General features: G+C 43.8%; 1 protein-coding gene across 1 annotated transcript in view; it reads right to left on the reverse strand.

Moving 5' to 3' along the window:
- LOC126386305 (calmodulin-binding transcription activator 1-like) overlaps window positions 1-25,265 on the reverse strand; it is a 56,555-nt gene extending 31,290 nt beyond the window's left edge. The window contains exons 1-3 of the mRNA XM_050038556.1: window positions 25,203-25,265; window positions 22,939-23,034; window positions 17,764-17,867 (exon numbers count right to left, since the gene is read on the reverse strand). Coding sequence (XP_049894513.1) covers window positions 17,764-17,867; window positions 22,939-23,034; window positions 25,203-25,227 — 225 coding nt within the window. The 5' untranslated portion in view covers window positions 25,228-25,265. The remainder of the gene's footprint in view (window positions 1-17,763; window positions 17,868-22,938; window positions 23,035-25,202) is intronic.
- Between the last annotated feature and the right edge of the window lie 543 nt (window positions 25,266-25,808).

Raw genomic sequence — 25,808 nt, forward strand, 5'->3', positions numbered from 1 at the left:
TGGGAGAGACAGAAGGATGGGAGGATTAAGAAGGAGGGAGAGAGACTTGCAATTAAAGGCCTGCCCCATAAGAGCCATTAAAAAGCCAGAAACAGAAGAGTCAGCTGAAATGGCAGCCTGACACACACACACACACACACACACACACACACACACACTCTAAAACACACCCACATATACACACTCTCACTGCAGACACACACTGCCGCTCCCTCCCTCACCAGCACACGCACACACACACGCCCATGTGAAGAGTGACAGAAGTGAGATGGTGAAGGTCGATCCTCAGGAAGTCACAGTTATTGTCCCGGTGGAAACCAGTGATAGAGCGCTTTGAGCATGCCTGGCGACACACTGACCCTTTAGGAATACTGTGAGTGTGTGCGTGCGTGTGTGTGTGTGTGTCTTAGCCGTGCCAGACACAGGGACAGGGACAAGTATCTTTCTCAAGGGATCTAGTCTAGAAACCCAGACGTTCTGCATGTCTGTGTGAGTCAATGTAATAATACATTACGACAGGCCCAGCTGAATGCACACACACGCACACACACATTTTTCCCAACACACACCTATTCCTGTCTGTCTGTGTGTGAGAGAAAGTGAGGAAGAGAGAGAGTTACTTAAGAAATATCTAACAAAGCAGAGAGCATGAGTGGGAAGTTAGATTGGAGCGAGCGATGCAGTTGGGGAAATCAGCCTCCCACTCACGCATCACTGAGACCATCTCCCTCCAAGAAACTGGTGGCATGTACAGAAAAGCAGACAGACAGACACACGCATACGCACACGCACGCACAAACACATTCACATACACTCACAGGCCTCAGGGAGATTTCCAGAGGAGGGAGGGGAGGAGAGGGGAGGGAGGGTGGGGGGGTCGCCTACACTGCAACAGACTTATCCAGGAGCTTTCCCCAGGGAGATTCCGTTATAGGGTCTAGCCACAGGCTAGTGTGTGTGTATGTGTGTGTGTGTGTCTGAGTGCGTGTGTGCGTGCACATTTGAAGTCTAATGATGAGCATCACCCCGACAGAGATCTGGGGAAAACAGAGTTGTCTGTAAACTGGAACTGTCACATCCATTCGAAGTGCCTCAAATGAAGGCTGTCGCTGGTTCTTACCACAGAAATCATTTGGCATCGAACAGTTTATTTTGGCGGTGCGGCGAGGTAGCAAACTGAAGTGTCCTTTTCAACTACAGAATCCGTTTCTGCCTTTCTCCTTGAGCGCGGTAAGTCTTGTATACATATATGGGGGAAAGAACTGCATTAGCATTACCAGGGGAGGTCTGCTGATGCTGTAATTTGTTCCAGAGCACCTCCACCGGTTCTCTCCTTCCCAGAACAACCCTGTCAGTGTCTGACGTTGATAGACACTCTATCCAAAATTGCCTCTAGTTTTTTATTATTATTTTATTTTTTTGCAGACTACAGGCTTCTCTGTGTTTTTTTTTTATTTTGATCCAGAGCACTATCTGCGCCATTTATTCAACCTGCATGTTATTGACAATGGTCTATTTTTAAACATGTCTCCTTCAAAAGGTCATCATGTGAATTAAGCACAATGACAATTCCATACTAAACCTATATACAATTTGATTTGGACTGTTAATAATCAATAATCCATTAAGACTGAGAGGTGTTCGTCAGCATGTCATTATCTACAGATGTTGACAGGGCTGATCTCTCAGAATCCCAGGCTGGATTATCTGAACAGTCCTGCGTGACCTCTAAAATCACCAATGTCATTGAGCAATGGCTGCTCTTCTGAAGACTCTGAACTTAGGATTGTGTTGTTTAGGCCTTTAAATTGCTATTATCAGTGTTTATAAGCATCATAGATAAGGGTTAGAAGGGGTCTGACAGACCTATTATTGTTAGGCCGCGACCTTTTGTGGCTGTGATTATTATCATGTGAACCAAAGAGGAAATCGGATAACTTAGTATAAAGAGTGAGAAAGTCAGCGTGAGGTGGTGGATGGGTCAAACAAACACAGGACTTTCACCCAGGGGAGCGGGGTTTGTGTCTTCTTTGAAACCAAAAGTCAACACTGACTTTTTTAGCTCCTCTTTTAGAGGATTGTTTTAACTGATGCATCATGTCTTACTGAAGCTGACAATGTTGTTTTTGCATCTAAACTTGATGAAAGTGTAAGTAAACCTAACAAGACTGCAACCATTTCATAACGTTAGATATGGAAACAGCCATTTAGGGGGTTTCATATAAAGTACGATTGGTTCATCCTGTGCCCACCCTCTGCCGTTCCCCTCCCCCACTCAGCAGTCAGTCAAACACTGCTGCCCTAGGAAGCGTCACTAGTGGGGACTGAGGTGAACCTCTGCTCCTTGCTTGAGGAGCTGCTGCTGTCTGGCGCAGAGCTCTCCGCTTCCTGCCAGAGCTGCAGGTCGAAGGCAGCAGCTTAGCCGGATCTGGGTCTGTCCATGATCTGCGATTCCATCTGATATAGAGGCATCAGTATTAAATTAAGACTGTTTCATAATCACTTAAAAACTCCTTGTAATTGCCTAAAATAGTAGTCCACTTTCGTGTTTTGGTACAGTTGGTGTCCACACCTGATGTGCACCAAGCCGGAGTTCACACAAACTTTAGACCACCTTATCAAGTACGCAGATCCGTGCCCTGGTCCACAGTGCTCACACTAATCAAACAAACTGGACTTTGGGGTCAAGTGTACTTGGCTCCAGGCCTAGATCCCTGATGTGAAAGCCCCCTTAATGACCTGATAACAGCCTTTGAACTTAATATTAGGTGTGGCAGACCCCTTCTAACCCATGACCATGAGGCTAAAATCCACAGACAACTGCCATTTAATGGGCTGATAACATCAGAATCTGGTGTGAGTTAGTTTTGTGTTGAGCCTTAAGCTGACGTAAATGATGTGGCGCCTGTTGTAAACCAGACCAATAATGTCTTGTTTGCACTGTGTTCCTCTAACCTGGCTAATTAAAATGTGTAGCTCTCGACAGAAAGAGAGCCAAACAATGAGTTACGACAAGGATAATTTTGTTCTGTTCTAGCCACACAATAAAATTTCATCAAGTCTATTGTAAACCAGAGCAATAATGTGTAGTTTGTATTATATTCCCAAACTGCCTCGCTCCCCACTGTGTGTTACTTTCAACAGCCTTTATATTACCTCCACTGGCTAATACAACTGCTTAATGCTGTTTCCATAACAACTGTTGCAAAGCCCCTGATCAGAATTCCTCTCAAGCTTGCCTTGTGTTTATCATATAAACACCTCATCACACACTGGGCAACACACACATGCACGTCCGTGGACATAAAAGACTTGTACACACATGCATACAAATGGGCCGTCTATTAATACACAAAGTCGCTTGTGTGGAAAATATAAATAAATAAATATAAAACTTGTCCTGGCTTTCTCTGTCTCTCCTCTTGTTCTCTCAGTGACACACACACACACGCTGCATGGACAACAGATTGGTGCGCACGCACGCACACACACACACACACACACACACACACACACGCACGCACACATGCACGCACGCACACACACACACACACACACACACACATTTAGTGCTGGTCTATCATTGGAGGACAAGGTCTGACCTTCAGAGGGGAACCGCCCCTGTCACCTGGCTGGGAGAGAGACATGAGCGTTACATCTGTCTCTGTCACACTGCAACACACACAGACTGTGCAGGCAAACACTCGGACATACATGCATATGAAAATTCCTCCCATGTCAAAACTAATGCATGGTAGGATACACACATACACACACACACACACACACACACCCAGAGAGGGTTGGTCTCAGAAGAGTCTCTGTGGTGGCTGCTGCTGCCCATGTGAGTGACGGCTTTATAATGAAATAGTCACTCTCCCCTCTCCTCCACTCCCTCACTCCCTCTCCTTTTGGTTTGACCTCTTTGCTTTCTCTCCCCTCTCTCCTCCTTCTAGCTCACCCACTTCCCTCTTTTTTTCTGTCTCATTTCCCTCTCATCTCCCTCTCGCCAATATATAGAAGTCCAAATGGTGAAGGTTGCTACACGCACACACACACGCATACACTCACGGTAAGGCAAGTAGCGCAAACTTTTTAGCAGAGACCTGAGAGTAAGGAAGAGTCAGCCCCAATCCACTGAGGGAACATCAATCATATTTTTCTAAGACTTCCTCTCTCTTGCGCACCTTACCTGTCCTCTTCCTCCTGTCTAGTATTTGCATTTGAGGAGACGGCCCCCTCTCTCTCAGCAGGGGGGTGAACACATCAAAGACGGCAACAGGTGTGTGGTGTCAAACACAATGCCAGGACCCCCGTTGCGCTAGGGCGTCTTTGGATAAAGCCTGTCAGAGTCCTCAAAAACTCCCACAAAGTGAACCAAGAAAGGGTGCACGCACACACACACACACACACATGCAGGTATATTTGAAATCTCTAATGACGAATGTGTGTTTGCCAGTGGGAGGCGGAAGAAGACAGAGAGAGAATGAGTGAGAGAGAGAGAGAGAGGGAGAGAGAGAGGGCGAGGGGGGGTGTCTCAATGAAGGAGTCTCCAGTGGTTGTGTTAACCCCTGATGCCTCATCTCACTGTGAGTCATTCTGCCCTCCGAGGCTCGTCTCTGCTTGCTATTGTTGATGTTATTGTTATTGAGGAGGTTTGGTATGCTAAGGAGAGAGAGAGACAGAGAGAGGTAGACAGAGACACAGAAAAAGAGAGAGAGAGGGGTAGTGGGAGAGAGGAAGAGAGCGAGAAATAGTGTGTGCCACCTCTCATTGGCATAAATACTTGTTTACAACAAGACATAAATTGGCACCCTGTCAGTCAGTCTCTCTATTTCTCTCTCCTTTAACTCCCTTACTCTATTTCCCTCTCTTTCTGTCTCTCTCTCTCTTCTTCTCTCCCTCTGTGCTGCTAAGCGTATTACAACACTCCCTGGTTCAGCCCTCTCTCATTACCATATTCTAATTACATTCGTTAAGGGGAGCATTTGGGAGTTTAATGAATAAATTTGAAAGATGGGTCTCCGTGGCGATCTTTAGGTTTGTCTCCTCCTCAACCAACTAAAGATGGGAGCACACGCCTGTGTGCGTGCCTGTTCTGTTTGTGTGTGAGGTTACGCACCTGTTTCGGTATGCCTGTGCGCTCTCAGTAAATATCGCTGTAGCTCCATTTCAGAAGAAACAAACAAATCTAGTTAAATGCTGGAGCTCACGTGGAGTCCTCTTTCTCAAAAAATCAATTCAGAATTCTTGTTTGTCTCCGCCAAATAAAGATTTCATGTCATTTGTTTGTTGTTTTGGAAAAGACTCGGAGCCACCCATGTTGAAGTCATGCATATTTAACTCTCCTCAAGCCTCAAAAACAAACTGCCAAAGACAAGCATCAATTTACAAATATACAAATTGTCTGCAATCTCAGTTTTATCTTTTCTACTGACATCAGACCTGCAGGCTTCACACTGGGAGATGGGCAGGTGGAGTTAAAACAATCATAAGCAAAAGTAAACATTAAAGGTTATCAACCCTGCTCCGGTGACTGGCTTCCACTGTTGTGCAGTTTGATCTGTGTCTGCCTAGGACGAAGCCCTGGGCTGTAGACCTGAATAGACTGTTATTATGGGCCTTGCACTCACTCTTTCAGGGTATTGCAAAATGTGATATACCTTTCACATGGTTTAATAAAGGAGTCCCAAATGCATTCCCAATTCTGATGATTGCCAGCTTGTGCTTCAGGGAGTCAAGGAGTGACTGAGTATACTTCACCTCTTGCTCATAAATAACACATTTTAAGAGCTGACAAAATGATGCGCTTTGACTTGGCAAACTGCCATTGATTACTGACAATTAAACAACACCACCAGCAACAGAAAAAAAAGGAGAATCTAATTTAACCCCTTCCCCACAAAATTGAGTTTCACTGCGACTGCACTTAAAATGATGTTACTTTTTTTCTTTCTTTGGCCTAAATACATTATTTTTGAAATCACAGAAAGGGTTTACTTATTTTGTTGTTGTCATAACCAAAGATCAGGAGTCAGCACAATTTAGGCAGCGTCTAGAACTTCTTTATTACATCTTGTGGTAAAAAGTATGGATTTGTTTCATTTTGAATTTAGCTTAATGAAGACCAATCCATCTCAAAATTTCCCCAGTGCGTCTGTACACATTCCATAGCTAACAAAATACACAAAGATTCTGTAAGTGAAAATATCTGATGAACTTATGCTATGCCATTAATAGAGTACAAGTGTATGGTATAGCATATCAATTGATCCAAAGGGGCTCCTCTTCACTGTGGCTACAGTATATTTACAGTGATGATGCACTGTACGAGGTAGAGCCCGGTGTCATCACCCTCTCTTCAAGCACTGTGACTCATGCAGTGGGCGCAAAAGGTATGTTCGCTATCTTTAAACTTCTATATAATGTAAGACACATGTATATAAATAAATAACAGGCGGAGATATGTAACCAACATTTTTACGGTTTAGACTTCACAGCAGCCCTTTCCCTTTAGATAATTGTTGCCTATGGAAACTAACATGACCTTTGCGAGACATTTTGTTTGCTTGAATCTGGTTTGCTTTCATCCATTAAATGTGTATCATGCTGGCAAAGCCATCTAATAATTGCTCTAATTTAATGCACTTTTAGAGATTGGGGAGGAGACAGACATCAGTCATTGCCTGCTGGGCTGTCCTGGTAACTTTCCACCTCATATGAACTGTAATGGACTGTGACTTTCTAGTTCCAACATTGCAATGACACCTTAGAGCAGACGGAGACTGGAGCTCACAGCCTCACTGAGGAAAGTGATGATGATGTTGTGTATTGGACAATGTTAAGACTTGCGAGCTGGCAAGCTACATATACAAACATACTGCCAGACATATATGCTGCCAACAAGAGGCAATTATGCAGTTCGGATTAACACTAGGTAATACTTGTTTTTGGGCTGGGAAAACTTGCTATTGCCATGTTTTTCCTGTCTGCTGGAGTAGGGAGCGAACACTTCCGCTGAATAACAATCTCATTTTTGGGACGCACTGATTTTGCTCCAAGTATTACAGAGGAATTTCAAAGAAGACTGCGATACTGTTAGCAAAAAAAACTTTTGCTGTCAAACACCCAAAGGCATGAAAAGAACACTATTCTCAATCTCTGTCACTTGGCCAAGAAACAAGTGAGATGCTCTTCCTTTCATATTAGGTGTTCATCATCCCTCCCACCCACCCACTGCTTCATACTGTACATTCAAACAATTAAATATATGCACTGTCAGTATGCAAATGCGGTATCAGTATCCCTTATATAGTTGCCTCCTCGGAGTACAAGATGATGGATGATATATTACAGCTGAGCTGGTCTTAGACTAATGACACAGCTGCATTACAATACACAACTTAGTACACGGCTAATATTGTGTATGCACGGAGACAGAACACGCACACTCCTGTACGCGCACACAAATGCCACCTTGTTTAATCCCCCAGGAATCAGTGAAATTTGATTACCGTGACTTTTACAAACACACTCCATATGAGAGTAGACATTCCATACATCAGCAGGAGGGAGGAGGGAGGAAGAAGGGGGTAGAGACAGGGAGACAGAGAAATACGTGACGCTGGATGGAACTGCAGAAACGCTGGACACACACACTGTGGTCTCCTGAGTGGAATGCAACACACACACACACACACTCTGCCTGCACACAGCGTCTCACCCTATTGTCTATTACGATAAATGTATGAAATGGTATATTTACCAGTAAATGTATACATCTCCCAGGGTAAATCTTGTGAATGTGTACATTTCCAGGATAATGTTAGTGGAAAATGCTAGTCCCTGCATCATGAGACTCACAGTTCTTTTCCTATCTTTTTTTTGTAGATATCGTGTAGTAGGTGGCCAATTTACCGCTTTGGCAAGGCTTCTGGAATAAATAAAAGAACTGCGAGACACGGGAGATCCAACTGAGTAACGTGATAACGTCAGAAATTTCAAATTTATGTTTGATATGTTTCTTCATACATGCCAGCACATTTGACCTGCATCATAGTGTGAACACTGAGGCAATCTGAAGCAATTTTACGGCACGTATGCGTCTCAACATTGAGAAGTAGGGGAGACCGGGGTTTGTTGTCACATTCATTAAATTGCACTCCCTGGAGGGCACTGTCACAAAATGTTGTCACTAAATTTTCAAGAACTGGGGTCAGAGGTCACTTACAGGGTCATTTTAGGAGTCAAACACTTGACATTGAGGTGAGAGGCCTTTTAGTGTTTTTCATGTCATAATGTAAATATCCTGCTCCTCTGTGCTTCTGTTCTAGGCTGTTAGACTGTGGGTTTATAATGAAACAATTATTATCATTACAAAGTATGAAGGGAGCGCTATAGTTTTTTCTTATCTAAGCAACCGCATGTGGTTGTTAGATTAGTCACTGGTAAAAAAAAAAAAATCCCAGCTGGGGATGCTTGTCACATTCTCTTTGGGGTGCACTTATAGGAATGATTTTTTTAAGAGAAACTGTTTAAATTCATTTTTAAGAATATCACCATTTTCATTTTTTCCCCGATAAAAGGACAAAGAGACAACCAACCCCATAGTGTAGAATGACCAACCCAACCATGGGTATGATTGTCACAAAATTGTACAAATCTTTTTTTACAGAATAAGTTTAAGTAGAGTACAATAACTCTCTTCCTACCTGACACTTTACGCTTATATTACACATTGAAAGGGAATCTGTTAGGGATATATTCTTTGTTTTAGTTTCCTTGTACTTCAGTGTATGTCTTACAACCAGGACATGATTTATTCTCTATTTTCTAAAAACATCTAATGCACCTACATCCATGTGTAAAAACATGTGAATATAAGAAACACTGCTTTAAAATTAAAGTCTTTAATTGTGAAACAAAACTCCATGAGGCCAAATACCAGTTGATTAACACTGTTCACAGTGTGCAGTAAACCCGGCAGGAGAGCTCCATGATAATATGACTTCTCCACTCATTAACAGGGAAACACAGAGATGAAGAGATTTACCTTGAGAGATGCTACCAATGAATGTTAAACATTAACCAACTCTGTGGTTGATAATTTACATTTACTGCTACATATTCATATGTACAGTTCCCCACATGCACATTACCGTTATCAAATCAAATGTACAGAGAGTGCATGGATAATGAGTGAGAAGAAATCAAAGTGTGAAGCTGACATTTCTTATCACTATATTGTATTTTTGCTCAGCAATAAATAACATTGATTTTGCAATTAAACAACCACATAATCTCACCAGTTTTAATTAAAAATAGAGCTGCAGTCTGCAAGTGGACGTTAGTGGTTGAAGCCTGTGAGGCCGACGCACTCAGATCCATGAGATATCAACAAAACTGACAATTTGACCTCACAGCAGCTTTATAGAGCCCAAATGAATGTGGTCTGATTCACATTTGTAGCCCCTTTGCAAATAGGTCTGTAAGCTTTGATTGCTGTAGTAATAAATAGTTGGTTTTGCACATACTCTCCGCCAACTTCATTCTTGTGTGTTATACAAATGTTTTCTTAACTGTTTGGATTAGCCATGAGGTAAGCAGTTAATAATGCTGGGTGTAAAATTTACAGATGCAACTTTGCGTGGAAAACACAAGGGTGTACTCATTGGAGAACATCCCAAATATTTGTGCGAATTGTGGTTTCTCTGACTTCAAGCATATAAATATTATGTTGCACTAGAAATAAGAGAGCCATAATCTGCCCAAATATGCAGTGTGGAAAAAATATGTAGACACTGAATCAACATTATGCCAGCAACAGCAAAAAAGAAATAAAGAAAAAAAAATAAACATAAAATGTGAAACAGACTAATGCTATTGATGCAGAAATGAAACCAGTGAAGTGCATTCTGAATTCATGTTGAGTAAAAGTATGGTTATTTGAGTGGAGGGCTACAAATCACAAGTTACTGATCAATATGTTATGTTTGATACAGTGCTATTGGCTGGGTGATACATTTTCAGAGAGGTTTGACTGAGTAGTCAGAGATATTTTAAATATATCCACAAAATATGTGACATAAAGGCTAAGCTGTTGTAGCAGCTCCCGCCCACTGTTGCTGGTGGACAACTCCATAATCCTTACACAACAATGAAGCAGTATCAATTGTCTGTAAGAACCTCTTAAACAACTCATCGCGGGCTCAGATGCCCACAGAAATGCTCAGTGCATACTGATCATGTGCATTTTTTACAGTAAATTATTGCTAAATAACTGTGCACCTGGAGACTGACACAGAGTGAGCCTAAGCAAACATGAACAAGTAAAAAAGTGGACATCAGGGTAGTGCTTCCAGTTTCTTTTTAAAACCTGCAGACTAAGCAAATACACACCCAGACTTGATTTAAACAACTGTACACATATTGATGGAAGGACTTACGGATATTTTGATGTTTTTTTTCTTTTTTAAAATATTGCTGGTTCATTTACCAGCGCTGTAGAACTTGAGATGGGTCTTCAACTCAAGACTGGTCTCAAGATGACTTTTTGAAGATGTTGGTCTTGTCTTGGAATCTAACGCATTTTTACTCGGCCTTGTCTCTGTCTCAGATAAAGAGGACTCTGGATTTATTTCAAGACTGGTAAAGACCACAACTACAGGGACAGCACTAAATTGCCTGTACAAAAAAAGGAGTGATGAAGAACGATGGTTAAGTTGATTTTAGCTCCTTAGTGTATGTTTGTATTTGTTTGCTCATAGAAAACAAAGGAAAATTAACAAACATAAAATTCACCTCTGCAATGCCTTTTCTACTGTAGAGTGCCTATGGTTTGCATGTTCCACATTTTATCTAATGTGTAGGGTTGCAATGTGATGAGATTTTCACGGAAAAAAATATTTCACGGTATTACAGAATTTATGATTATCAGTCAGAATGACCGTTAAAGGAATAAAGCGAGAGTTATTGTTGGTTCAACGTTTTATTACTATAATTGAAAACTGAAACTGTTAATGGAAGTATGTGTAAAAAGTCTCCCCTTAGAAAATAACTAAAATAAAGGCGAGATTCAACGTCAAGTATATCGCTGCAACCCTACTACAGGGTGTCCTCCGGTGTGGGCCTTGCCCTGCCTTGGTCTTGGACATGACTTGGTCTCAACCCCTCAGAGTTTTGGTCTTGTGTCAGTCTCAATACACTCTGGTATGAGTTATGACTTGGTCTAGGTTTAGGAGGTCTTGCCTACAACACTGTTTGTATCAAACCTAAGACGACAAGTTTGGACTGCATGTGCAGAATGAAAAAAAAAAAAAAGATGTTTGACTGAAACCTACCTTCGAAAAACATGAGCAGCAAGTATGAAATATATATTGGTTTCAGAAATCCTGAACTAGGCATATTCTTTTACAAGTCTCTAAGCTCCAGATATTAATAAGTCAGAAAACGAATACGCTAAAGCAAAACTTCATCAAAATCAATAGGGTTCCAGCACCTGTGGTGCTTGATTTACAGTGAGATGTTTTGTTGACATCTTACTGTTATTTGGGGATGTAAACATGCAAAATTGCCTTATGATGTTGTTAAATATATTTGACTCCTAAAGCCTGAGGAGCAGAAAGTTATCAAAGTTAAATAAAGTTATCCAGACAAAGCTCTACACATGCAGTACAAGCGCTCAAAATAGGAGCACAAGGACCATCTGTGTGTGCGTGCACATGCACACACATACACATTTTAATGCTTTATCTGTCTCCAATGAATTAAATCTAATTTACACAGGACTCAGATATTACAGAGGTTCTATGTGGGGACGTTTAAGGACACAAAAAGTATTGTCTCCACTGCACAGCCTGGCTTCTTATTACAGCAGACACTGCTGGTCATTCACTTCGTTTTTGGTTGGAAGTTAAAACACAAAGACACACTCAAACACACACGCGTGCAGACACACACAAAAACGAACTCAGGCACATACACAGTACCCCCACACTCACAGTCACACATTCCCACTGTTTAATATATTTCTGTGTCTCCAGTTAACAATATTTTGTGTCAAATTATAGTGGGCAAGATAAATAGTGGGTCTGTGCAGCATGGAGAAAATAGAACAGGAGGAAAATGTGGGGCTTCCAGTTGGGTAGGAGGAGAGGAGAGGAGAGGAGAGGAGAGGAGAGGAGAGGAGAGGAGAGGAGAGGAGGGCAGATACTAACTCTTACCTCAGACACCTGGCTTTTCCTGACTAGACTTGTAAAACCTGGTTAATCTCAGCCCCTTTGTGAACTTGTGTATGGTGAAATATCTGCATGACTGAAATCCACTGAAATACTGATCCCAACAAGGGTATCTTGAGGCATCTCTGCACATGTCCAATTTCCCATGTACAGCCCGATTTGCAAATGAAAAGCTTGCTGGATAATTACATGTATCGACATGGAAATTACATTCATGAATAGAACGAATCTAATTAATTCTTTGCATTGCTGCACATTTGGTTCATATTGCCAGTTTGGTCAGCAGGACAGTATGGAGCGTCTGGAGTTCAAGCGGAAATGGAAGTCACAACAGACACAAAATGACGTTGGGTGTTAATTGGGCTATGCTTGGCTCAGAGAGATGGAGAGATAGACAAAGAGGAGGAGAAAAGGAGGGAGGGAGGGAGAGAGAGAGAGCCTGGAGGACTAATTAGTGATTATAACTTGGCGCTCTCCAAACATAAAATATCTCTCAACCCAAAAGACAGAGGAATGATTAAAAATAAAAGAATAGGAATCAAACACAAGGAGCTGTGAAACACCCCTTTGGTATTGTGTGCGTGCATGTCTGCGTGTGTATATACATGCGCGCAAGCATGTGTGAGCATGTGTGAGTGTATGAGAGTGTGTGTTGGCATCTTTGCCCCCTCATTAAACCATGCTTTACTCTGGTAAACGGCAACAGCGCAGAGCTCAATGTCAACTGGAGAGGTTACAGCCATAGGCAGGCTCTGGGACACACACACACTGACACGGATACACCAAGTCTCTCGCGAACACGTTATCTAACAAATGCATGAATGGCAAACCCATTCCATTTTAAAAATGAAACTTGCGTTAAGTTTCCAAAGGCGTGTTACTTTTGTCTTTGTTCTGACACAGCAGACAAAATGGAGAGTGTCAGCCTCTCCCGGTCCCATGCCAGCGTTAGCTGGACATTAGCAATTCACACATCAAATTCATAAATCAAGGGCACCCTTCACCACAGTATAAATGGAGCACAGAGGCCCGCAACTGGCTGTCTGCTAACTGTATTGCTCTGGGTTTCCATAATGGATCCATAGTATTTTTTCACGTGGTCTGGTAGCTGACATTTAACGCCATCCCTCCTATGCAACTTTCCAGACACTTCTCCTGCCTCAGGGAGAAAATGGGAAATATCTCTATGAAGAAACATAGGAATACAACCATGCATGCATATTTAATTCAATGTATCTATTTAATGGCTCACAAACAACAATAATGACATGAATAATAAATTACAAATGCACACACACACACACTCAGGCAAACTCACAGACAGAGACGCATGCACACAGAGCTTTGTTTGGAGTTCACACAAGCTGAGACACCACAGCACGTGCAGGTGACTGTGAGTGGGTTCCTGACATTTTTACCTGAGATTAAGAGCTTTTGTCCTTCACCAATTTTTTGGGGTCCGTCGCACATGTTTGGCATCGCAAGCAGACGCACCGACTATGCGAAGTCTCTCTTATCACCTTCGATGTACTGAACAATCACTAACAGCGTTGGTGTCAAACATGCAACATTGATCATACCATTAACAGGAACACACACGCACCCAATCTGTTACCATGGCAACGCCTACCCTTGATGCACATGCACAGGAGGCAGATGGGGCAGTGGTCTAAAATGTATATGCTTTTTGATCTGCTTCTCATTCAAGCAATCATGTTAGTGTCATGCAGCGGCACAGCCAGACATGAGCGTGTGTGAACTGTCAACTAGCTGCCTTCGCACCACACAGCCACCAAATACATCACTGCATGACGAGAGCAGAGTTCTACAATGAAACACTGCATGTTTCATATCATATTATTTCATATCATTAATACCAGAATAAAGCCCTCTTCTAACGATGGTTTCTGCACCCGTACAGTTGAGCGACATGTGGAGCAGCCTCACATGCAGAGGCATTGTGGCACAGACGGCTGTCGACTGTGTGATGTACTGAAGTCTGAACCGACCCGTTTGACAGTTGCATCATTTGAATCATAGTAGGGGGGCTGCTCTGAAGTACAAGCCTTTAAAATGCACATTAGATCATGCAATGACGTGCACAGCCGCATAGTGTGTGAGTGCACTTTTCCTAGGTTAGATTTAAGCTTTCAAATACTCGGCATTCCACTCAGTCTGGCTTCTTGAAATATGAGTCAGGATGTCGGGGGTCCCCACAAGAGTAATCATATCTTTTCATGAGCTTGAGACCATGGACCAGACTCTAAAGTTTGCTTTTGTCTACATTTGAAAAAGTTTGATAGCCTCCTTATTTCAGTGCTCCATAGAATTTGCTGAAACCAAACAAGTCATTCCCGATGGGTGGATAAAACAGGCTCTACCATCAGTCTGTCCACCTGAGTGTGGTTTGTTATCTAAAACTAGTCTATAGTCTATTACCATGGACAGATACACATACACCCCCAATCTATTATTGAACAAAAGGCTCACGCCTCCGCTCAGCCCTTCAGGGAGGAATCCATCCCTCCATCCCAGAATAATTTCACACATCAGTAGATACACAAAAGAGAGAGAGAGAGAGAGAGAGAGAGAGAGAGAGAGGGAAGGAGGAAGAGAGGGAAGGAAGAGAGGAAAGGACAGAGAGGAGGAGGTGGAGAAGGAGGAGAAGTGGATGGGGTAAAAATGTATGGGGTCACAGCTCAGTGCTCGTGGGAGGCCAAGGTGTCGGGGGGAGCCATGCGTGACAAAACAGAGATCAGAGGATCATATGCAATCGCGCACACGGGCAAGAAAACAAACGCACACACACGCACACGGATACTCACACACACACTTGCTCAGACATATGCGTGCCAAGAAAAAGGTGAAAATAAGGACATATCTGATGAAGACTTGTAAAGATTGGGTCCGACTTAATCAGAGGCATTCTCATCCAAACAGAGAATGGTAATCTCTTTATCTATCACACTCTCTTCTTATTCATACACACACACACACACACACACACACACACACACACACACACAGACACACACGCGCACTAAGGATAATCCTAATTCTACATGCAGACAAGAGTGAGGATGAGGAAACACAAAACCAATTTTTGATTTTCTTATGCATAAGCGCATGGAAATGAAGAATTCTATGAAACCCCACAAAGGCACAAATATACACGCACACCCAAACACAGACACAAAAGTGTGTCTACACACCGAATAATTACTGGGCGTTTTCAACACACCATTTGTCGATAACACATCACCACACTTCATGAGCAACATCTAGACCAGAACGATATTATATTTGAAAACAAACACACACACACTGAGGGGATGCGACTGAATAAATACATTGAAAGCTTCAAATTTGACAGCTGACTTGACAGCCAACAGCTGATTGGCCTGGAAAACCCACGTACTAAAATCGCGTTACGCCACAGTCTATGGCGGACGTATAGAGCCCACATGTGTCTTAAATTTGATGACCAACGATGATTCCAATTTCCAATATGTTGCTGAGGAAAACTACTACTTGCAATGTCTGCAAAACAGATAGATAAAAATCAACACACGCAGAAAAATAAATCAATTCTTTTTGTTGCAGCAGCTTCAAAATAATCGACCGCAATAATCTGGAGCTGCGCACATTCTAACACAGACACACTCACACACGCAGGCAGAAACACATACATAGACTGAAAAACATACATGCACTAGACGCACAGCGAGCATACGCACGGCTCCCCCTATGAAAGCGCCAAGCAAGAGGAGTAGCAGACACAATGGAGTGTTTAAGTATGCAGGAAACTTTATGCCTGGGTGGAAGAGGAGCTTTGAAGGAATCCGCTGAGGGACACCCAACCTCCCTCTGAACTGAGCCTGTACCTCCTCATCAGAGAGAGAAAGAGAGAGAGAGAGAGAAGGAGGGGGGGAGGAAATGAAAGATAAAGATAGAGAGGACTAGATGGTAAGTTGGAGGGGAGACTGATGGAGCGAAAGAGGGAGAGGGCAGGAGCAGGGGCAGCAACAAGGTGCTTTGGTGTAGTCCACCCTGCGCCTTGTGCACAATTGCTCTTGGTTAGGCTGATGTGTGGAAGTCCCTAACCGGCAGCGGTCATGTTGTTTTCAACCGTACATACACACACACACACACACGCACACACACTGCCTATTCATGTGAGCACACTATTCAGTAGGCGCCGTGCTTAACTCCCAGTATGACCTTCATTGAGATGGATTGCATGAAAAATGTAATGACTTTCCTGAGAGAAAAACCACAGGCCAAATCAGCTTTGCATTGCATAATAATGCTGGACTTGGTAATCAATAACACAAACACACAAACACACATCCATAATGGAGTGCACAGCCTGCACATGGAGAAAATGTCTCAGCAGAGGCCAACAACATCACAATGGATGGAGCAAACCACCAGTGGTGAGCTGTGCAATGCATAAACAAGGAGCTATTGACGATAAATGCCTGCATCCATTTCCACCCATCAAACACTTCCCTAAGCTAACAGCTTAAGTCTGGAACAACATGCAACTCTGAAAAGCTTTTCACACCCAAAATGTTTAGCTCAGGGTTATCTTTGGCCATGAGTAAAGAGTTGTCCCAACCTAATTTGGCCTCATTTTACATTGTACCACTTAGCCAGCAGCGCAGTTTAAGTTATCTATTGTTCATGCTGCAAATATGATGCTAATTTTGGCCCAGAGCAAAGCAAACTCAGCCCTACATTAATGAGTGGTAGCCATGAGTTTGTGTGAAATCATCAACAGTCGAAGCATACTAAAAGTTCTAAAATGTAGTTAATATTGACTACAGTGAAGTGCAAAAGCCCTTGAGTTACTTTAACTTAACTCGCTTTTATGATCAAATCCTCTGGGTGCATGGTCACTGCTTTTGTTTATACCTCTCAGACAGCTTTTCATTTTTTCCCTTCATTTTTTGTTTTGTAGGACAACATTACACAATATAACTAGAGCATCATTTTCACACATAACACAAAGCAGAAAAAAAGAAACTATGAGCAGAAATGTGCCACACATTTAACAGCTTTCTATGGTTGCATAGCAACAATGTTAGGTTCAGATAACAATCTTTATCCTACTGACCATAGGGTTTTTGAACCCAGCGGTACTCAGCAGTGGAAACATTCAATCTGTAGCCTCGTTTCTCGTTTCTCAGCCTCTAAGCCGTATATAGTTTTAGACCCAGGAGCCCCTGATTCTTACGCTCCAACCCAGAGTTGTTTGGATTACAAAGCGAAATAGACAGCAACACACCAAATGGAATGTATAGTCAGTGGGATTTTTGGCTGTGAGCTCGGGTTGCTGATTCTTTTTTTTGGGGGGTTTGTTTTTATTTCCTAGTGTCACAGTTTTAGGGTCCCATAATGAAAACCTGCCATTGTGTTTGTTTACCTCCTCTTCATCTCTCAATGTGACATTATGATGAGTCACCAGCAAAAAAACACAGAGTTCATCTTACTGCCACCGATATTTCCCTCTTGAGCGTCTCACCTCGTTGGTGTTCCAGCGATGGCGCTCCTTGGGCAGAGAGGAACATTTGGGTAGACACTCTAGCAGCTTCTTTGGAAGGTAGATCTTCAACTGGCCTGGCTCATCTGGAGCGGGAGGGGGGGTCGGGGGAGGAGGGGGAAGATAAAGGAAGATAAATGAGGGATGAGTAGGAAGAGGAGAGAAATTTCTCATCAGACACAGAGACATCGTGTGAGGAGAATACCAAAAAGCAGTATCTCTGGGATCTGGAGGAATAAAATCATAACAAACTTTTGTTGTGTAGCATTTTAATGTCTGGATGTGACCTTAGGCAATGGTATTTGCACAAAGATTTGTTCGGTCCTATGAAAGACACAAGATTTAATTAATTTTGGTCTGTCCAGTACTTGATTTGTGATAAGTTCCTGGGATTTCTGATTGAACCGAAAAATAGCTGAAATTTGTTTTTGGCATAGCAGTGAAGAGATGTCAGGCTTATACTTTGAATAGCTCAATACGTGTCTAACTGATGAAAGAATGCAGCTCAGTGAATTAGGATGAAGACTAATATTTCCACATCATCTTTATACAAGTGTGTCTTATCATATCTTATTCACTTATGGTTGATTCACAGTAAGTTTGATAAGTTGGCAATCGAGGCACGGTGTACAAACAACAGTTAAGTGTGCAGTGTGTAGAGGGAGTGGCAGTGCACTTATTTTTGGATAGCAGGTGGAGGTGCACAGCACACCTGGGGCCCACCCGGAAACAGATTTGGATTAAGAAGAATCCATTATCATACATTATCGGTGCATTTGGGGTTGGTAACAATCATGGCCAATCACATGGGCATCTCTTATCCCCTTTAAAAGCAATGCTCTCCCCACAGTGTTATACAGACAGTTTGGTAATGGAGTAGAGACTCCAGACTAGCTCCTCCTGAGAGGAAACTAATATTCTTGTATGGGAGCTGGAGAGTCACAAGTGCAGATACACAGCAGCCTAAATGTTGCCGCAGGCAGGCGATGTTTAGTTTGAAGTTTAAATCATGTTTCTGGACATGCTTAAAGTGCTGGAAGCTCCACATTTTCTGTGTGTAATGATGCACTATTTTATTAAGAATCACAATGATCCAAATGCTAACCACAGGTGATATAACGCTGGTAAAAAATCAGTTATTAACCTTTAGCTCCTTGGCATTACCGTCTTAAGGGAAGTCTGGTGATATTCTATTTTTTTCTTATTTAACAAATCCCATAAAAAGACCCCAAATCAACAATGAATTGATCCTGCTAACAAGTATTGCCTGTGTAGCCAAAGCCTAATACAGCTTATTCCTCTGTGCCATAAACCTCCATTGTTGTCCAAAAACTGTTAGTTTTTCACATCAGTGAGCTACACTGCTGCACTGGGTGACTCGTTCCTTCATTACCATGAACATGCGGCAGTTTATTTTGAGTCAATCCTACAAACACCGTCCTGCTGCTGTAAATACTCAGTAGAGCACCAAATCCGCAGCTCAAAATAGTCCCCAATAAATGCACTACTTACTCCTGTTTGCTGTAGCTGTTTTGGGAAAGTGTTAAGCATTTTTTTAAAATATGTAAGAAAATATTTGTGTCCCGTGTTTAAAGATTTAAGTCTTTAAGGCACAAACAGGACAGGGAAGCATTTAAGAATTGAGAAAGAAACCAACACATTGTTGATGCTGGTCTTTTCGTGGGATTTGTTGACAACGACAAAAATGCAGCTTATTCTTCTTTTTTTTTTTCAGTATAATGCGATGTGATTACTGGTGTAAGAATGTATAACAAAACAGGCAAGCAAAACATGAATAATACAGGCTTGTGTCATTTTTTGTGAGACCAGAATGTCCCCACTACCAAAGCTATATGGTGCTGCTGGATTACCAGTGTAACTGCCCCTGCTGCGCATCTCCTCCCACTGCGGAGCGCGGAGAATCACCAAAATACTGAATAGGTGCAGGTGAGGAAAAAAATCCCACTGCGCCTCAGGAAAGTACTACTTCACCAGCGCATAGCGTCCGCAAAAAGATAGAGCCCCTGGTGTGTGTGTGTGTGTGTGTGTGTATGTGTGTGTGTGTGTGCCTGTTTGTGAGTGTGTGCCCAACGGGTGTGCCGCTCAGAAGTCAAAGAGAGCAAGCACTCAAAGGTTATTGATAAGCATTTGAGTAGAGGGCGTCCATTCATGACTCCCCTGGGAAGATAGGAATTATACTCTACCTGAGGGCAGACGACAGAGCGAGAGAAAAAGAGAGATAGTTGGGGTGGGAGGGTCAGAGCGGGAGACAGAGAGAGGCAGGGAGACAATGAGCCAGAGAGAGACAGTTAATGAAGAAAAAAGAAACTTAGCGAGAGATTTAGAAAGTAAGAATCTTGCAAGGACAAGAGATGGAACAAGGTAACACAAAGAGGCAAGGAGAGACGAGCGCTGTAGCAGGACAGTGGGGTCTATGTGTGTGTGCTCATGTAGGTGTCTGAGCATGTGTGTGTTTGTGTCAGTAGGAAGTGTGTTCAGGCACGTATGCTCCCCCTAATCAATTATGCATTTATTAATAGAAGGCCTGAGAAGACAAAATTTCAAACAGCTGAACGGTGCAGCAGCTTAGTTAAACAGCTGAATGGTGCAGCTTAGTTAAAGCCTAATTTCTTTTTTAGCAGCACTCCAGCCTCTCTGCTATGAATGCCAATCAGCGTTTAAACCCCACCCCTCCTGGCTATATCCCCCTCCCCTCCCCCTGCTGTTCTGAAGAATTCTCATCAGAGCCTCGCCTTTGAAATGTACCAGAACCACCACATCAAACAAGCCCGTTGCACATGCGTAGGCACACACACAAACACCCACGCGCACACACACACACACACACACACGCACACGCTCATACATGCAAACAGACGCACACATATACACACAGTGCCTGCCGATCAAAGAACAGACATCACAGTATTTGTCCCAGAGTAGCGTTTTTTCACCAGTGACCTTGGTACCGAAATCCCTTTCAAAGCGCACCTTCATGGACACGACCGTCATCTTAACCTATCCTCACATTTACTCTCCCCGCTGACGAGGAATGGAAGACCAACTTTGCAGATTTGTTGAATGCTGATGAGCTTTTACACCCCAAAGGGTTGTATCTTGTATTTCCAACAATCCTGAACCAGCGAATGCGTCCCTGTTTTAAAAAATTCAGCCTGGTTACTGTCGCAATCGTCTTTTCCATCTGTTCCGAATGGCTCTCAGCGGAGCTATACTGTGGTGTGACATGGGGCAAAAACTTCTCTTCTGTTTCTGGCTACCCAGGAAAATGAACCATCCTGGGACACGGGGGAAAACACATCTAAATATGTAAATTCAGCACCATTCACATTTATATTTGAAATAATAAAACCGCTTCAATACCTGCATTGCTTCATGTGAGTCCCTCAGCAGTACACCACACATTTCTGGCTGTACATAGATCACTCACTCACTTGCTAATCTAGTAAAAAAGAGTCCAAAAGAGTGACAAAGCCTGCATGCTAATGTGGAACTGCTGGCTCATTAAGTCATATAGAGGTATGCGTGCTAAAAAGTGAAAATGTTCGACCAAAGTGAAACACTGCTTTGGTTGCCTATCAAATGCCATAATTTAGACTGGAATCACACAGAAGAGCGGCCTCCGACTGATGAATATTTTACCTCATAAAACTGTCATCTCCATATTTAACACAGAAACAAGCCAATGCCCTTGTGAGATGGCTGTCAGTTAATTATAAAACTCTCCTCAGTAAAGAGAGAGAAAAACGCTCCAAATGCAACTCTTAACTCTCCCCCTACTGATATTAGGAGGCGTCAGGGGAAATTTTCACATTTTCCCCCTTTTCGGGATGAAATTAATGTGACAGAAAGAAAGGCTCATTGCACAGGCAGCTAGATAGAGGGATGGGAGGGAGGGTGGGAGGGCAGGAGGGAGAGCCAGGGCAGGGAGAAGAAAGGGGGGAGCATAGCATGGGATGAGCGAGAGTGCAGGAAGAGGGAGGGAGAGACGAGAGAAAGAGGGAGAGCAGGGGGCGGAGGGGTGGGGAGGAGGGGGAGGATAGAGAGATGGGCGTGCATGCTAATTTTATCATTCTGCTGATAAACTTTTCCTCCAGTAATCCTCCAGCTGGGACGTGAGAACAGATAGGAGACAGGGATAGGCTCGGGAAGTCTCAGCTCATATTAAACAGCCATCCCAAACAGAACTCTCTGTTCTATTCTATTCTACTCTATTCTATTGTTTTTCAGATTTTCTCTTAATTCTTTATTTGCTGTTTTGCGACAGTCTCGTTTGCTCACATCCCTCTTAACAAAATAAGAGGGTCTGGTGCAGGTACGAGGCCATCTGCTCCTTTTGGAAAATGAAAAAGGGGTTGGGTTGTGTGTGTGTGTGTGGCGTTTCCACATACCTACCCCCTCTATACCCATAACCCCCGCCTCCACCTCCACCTCACTAAGCAGCGTGTCTGTCTGCTCCTCCTCACATCTGTTTGTTTCCCTCCAATTTGTCCCCCTAACATACACACATATACACCGAGGCAGAGACATGCATCTGCGTCATGTCCTCAGAAATCAATAACCAATCAAAGCAATCATTGCCTTTATAGTCCCCCTAACACGCCACAGCAATCACACACATGCCCAGGACACAAACGCATGCATACACGACCATGCAGCGACCCCAGATTACACACTCCATCTCACTTCTAGTTTAACCAGGCCCATTGAGGATTATAGATACATAATGCCATGTGTACAGATTAGGTGTGACAATAAACTACTGATAGCCAAAGTAAGCCCTGCCTTCTCTATGGCTATGTGCAGCGGTGTTTATTGTGTGTGTGTGTGAGTGTGTGCCCGCTAATACTGTACTGGCATGCATGAATAAACATGATGTGTAACAGAGCTGAATTGGAATGACGTCTCAGCGCAGAGACACACTGTGTGTTTGTTTTGTGTACGTGTGAGTGTGAGCGTGTGTGTGTATGTATGTGTAAGTGTGATCTGTTACAGAGCAGATGAGAAGGAGACCTCAGTTCCCGCATCACATCATTCTGCCAGAAGGCTTTTATACTTGCTCCCAGAGTCACCCTGTGCTACAGACAAATGTGTGCGTGCACGCACAAACAGTGTGAAGAGTGTTTGCGCGTCTCTTACTGTTGGCGTCGGTGTCGTCACTCTTGGGAGGGGTGTGTCCTGTGTAACCGACGGCAATCCTGACCATTCGCTCTGGATTTCTTATCTTCTTCAGTCCTGCAAAGAGAGAATAAGAGCGAGAAAGAGACAAAGACATATTTAGGAGACGCTCCAGACTTTGGTTCTCTTGGCCGTCGCACACCTCACCTCATTCTTCCTCCTCTAAAGCCCAGAAACAAAACTCCATGTGATATGCATGTGGGCTGATCCATTTTCTGATCCACTAACTTGCATCCATTGTGTCCCCTGATCGATTGGCCACAGTAGATACACTGCCTCCATGTGTGTGACTAACTTGTACCCAGCTTTAGTTTCTCTTCTCTCTCATCATTTCTCTGTTTCCCTGACCACTGTTGCTATGATACAAAGTAGACCAACCAGCGCAGAGGGAGATGGTCTTCCAGGCTATATGGTGGATGTTGTTCTCATGCCCACTGGTGTACTCTGCTGATCAGCGCCACGCACATCTGCCAGGTTATGGAGAGAGTGGATGGCTGTCTCCTGCCTTCGTCGCCCCTGCGATTCATTTGGCTTCCATTCAGCACGGTCGAGGCTCGTAAATTATTACATCTCCTCTACACATAACACCGAGGGGGCAGTGGCCAAAAAAAAAACAAAAAACCTCTCATACTGTGAATGCGTGAGTCTGTTTGCGTGTGTGTGTGTAGGTACAGTACAGTATGGGCAGGGGGATGGTTTTATATTTATGTGGTACAGTGCCTGCTGATCTGCCCATGGGCCATCTGTCTCATCTACAGTTCTAGTCTTTTCACGCAACGGGACTCTCAACCCACAGCCTTCCCTTTGCCTCTGGCTGCACTCCGCATGCTTGCCTGCACGCTTCTATGTATGTGTGTCTGACTTTAAGTGCTGAATGCCTGAAAATGTGCTTCTCATATGTATGATACTTCTTGTGTGGCTCAACTTGTCCAAAAATTGCCCGTTAGAGAAATCTTGCTCATCATTGCTCCCTAGTGGAGAGAGGGTTAAAGACTCTTCCTGTCATTTTCAGTATCACTTTGCTGAGGAGGAGATCAGAGGAATCAATTAAGAGTAGCCTGATAATAAAACTGATGCGCTGTATGTCATTTTAGCTCCTAAGTTGCTGAGGAACTGCGTTTCATCCTTGACAACACACTCAGCTGTTGTGTTTTTTTGGCTTAACAGGGATGTGTGATATCAGTACTTTGAACAGGCAAGAGAACGAAAGCGATACTCAGAGCAGACTAACAACCAGGGGGTGTTTATAAACAAATGTCAAACACACTGAGTAAGAAATAAAGATTTCATTAACCTATGAGTTGAGACGGAGATAATATTGCCATGGTGATTTTGGTCATCTCTTAAATAATTCATAAAAGGATGAATAACAGTCGGAGCAGTCTGAATGAAGCAGTGGCTGTGTGTGTGTGATGATAATGACCCCGAAGAGTTTAGCTGAGGGAGTAAAAATGTAAACTACATTCATACATATGACCTAAAACTGACACACATATACACCCCCTCCTCCTCCTCCTTCTCCTCCTCCTCTTCCTCCTCCTCCCCAAATGCAGCCAGATTCTCACCTTCACTGCCTTAGCAACCATAAGCACACATCAAATGAACACAAACATAAACATGCACGCACGCACGCACGCACACACACACACACACACACACACACACACACACACACACATTGGATTGTGACTAAATAAACGCACAGCTGGTCTGGGAGATTGTGTGCATGTCAGGGAAGGAAATCTAGGATTCAATGGTCTATTTTATGTTTAAGGAGAGATACAGAGACAGATAAACACACACACTCACGCACGCGCGCACACACACACGCACAGAAAGCATCTGAATTCCTTCAGCGTGAACCACTCTCATCCTCTCTCATCCCCATCCCTTTTATGCTAAACGCTTCAAAAGCACTCATAAACCAGCTGCTCGGGGGAAACGCTGGCAAGCGCTGGACGGTGAAAAGCTACCCTATCCCGGCTCACTCAGAGCCTACCGACGGGACAACTCTCCTTCCGTTATTTATTTGCTGTCGGTTAACCGTGCTTCACACAGTCGCTGGTTCAGCACCAGCGTCCGTGTTTTCGGGACGGGCTGGAAGAAAGGGAAAGCCCTGCCGTTATCTCTCTCCCCCTCTATGCCTCCGTCCCTCCATCGCCTCGACTGAACCCCGAATAGCGGGACTCTGCCACCTCAAATAAAAACCGTTATTTCTCGCTTACCTTCCGGCTTGTTTTCGGCAGCCATTTCCCCTCCGCCGCGCGCCTCATCCCTCCTCCTCCTCCTCTTCCTCCTCCTCCTCCTCCTCGACTCGACCTAGTGGTGGTGGAGGTGGTGGTGGTGGTGGGGGGAGGGAGGGAGGGGGGGGGAGGGGGGGACCACGCGCGTGCACAGAGAGGACAGCTCAAGGAGGGGGGCGGGGCTGAGAAGAAGGGGTGGGGGGGCGAGCCTGCCGCGTTCAGCGATACCATTGGTCCAGGCGGTGAGGATTGACGGCGGGGATCCGTGATGGTGACTCGCGGAACTCTCCATCCCTCCGTTTGTTCCCCGCTTGGCCCCGCCCCCTCCCCCCCTGACGTTCACGCGCACTCTTCCTCGTTCTCTCTCTCTCTCTCCTCTTTCCTCTCTCACGTCACTGAACGACGTCTGTATTCGAGGACACCTTGACAGCCTCCCACAGCATCATCATCATGCTCATCATCGTCTTCTTCACACTCACACACACAACCGTAGGCCTACACACACGTATATATTACACACACATATACACACGCATACGAACGCGCGCGCTCGTTTCTCCACATGCAAATCCAGTGGACTGTTGACAA

The sequence above is a fragment of the Epinephelus moara genome, chromosome 24 (assembly GCF_006386435.1).
Source record: "Epinephelus moara isolate mb chromosome 24, YSFRI_EMoa_1.0, whole genome shotgun sequence".
Classification (NCBI taxonomy): Eukaryota; Metazoa; Chordata; class Actinopteri; order Perciformes; family Serranidae; genus Epinephelus; species Epinephelus moara.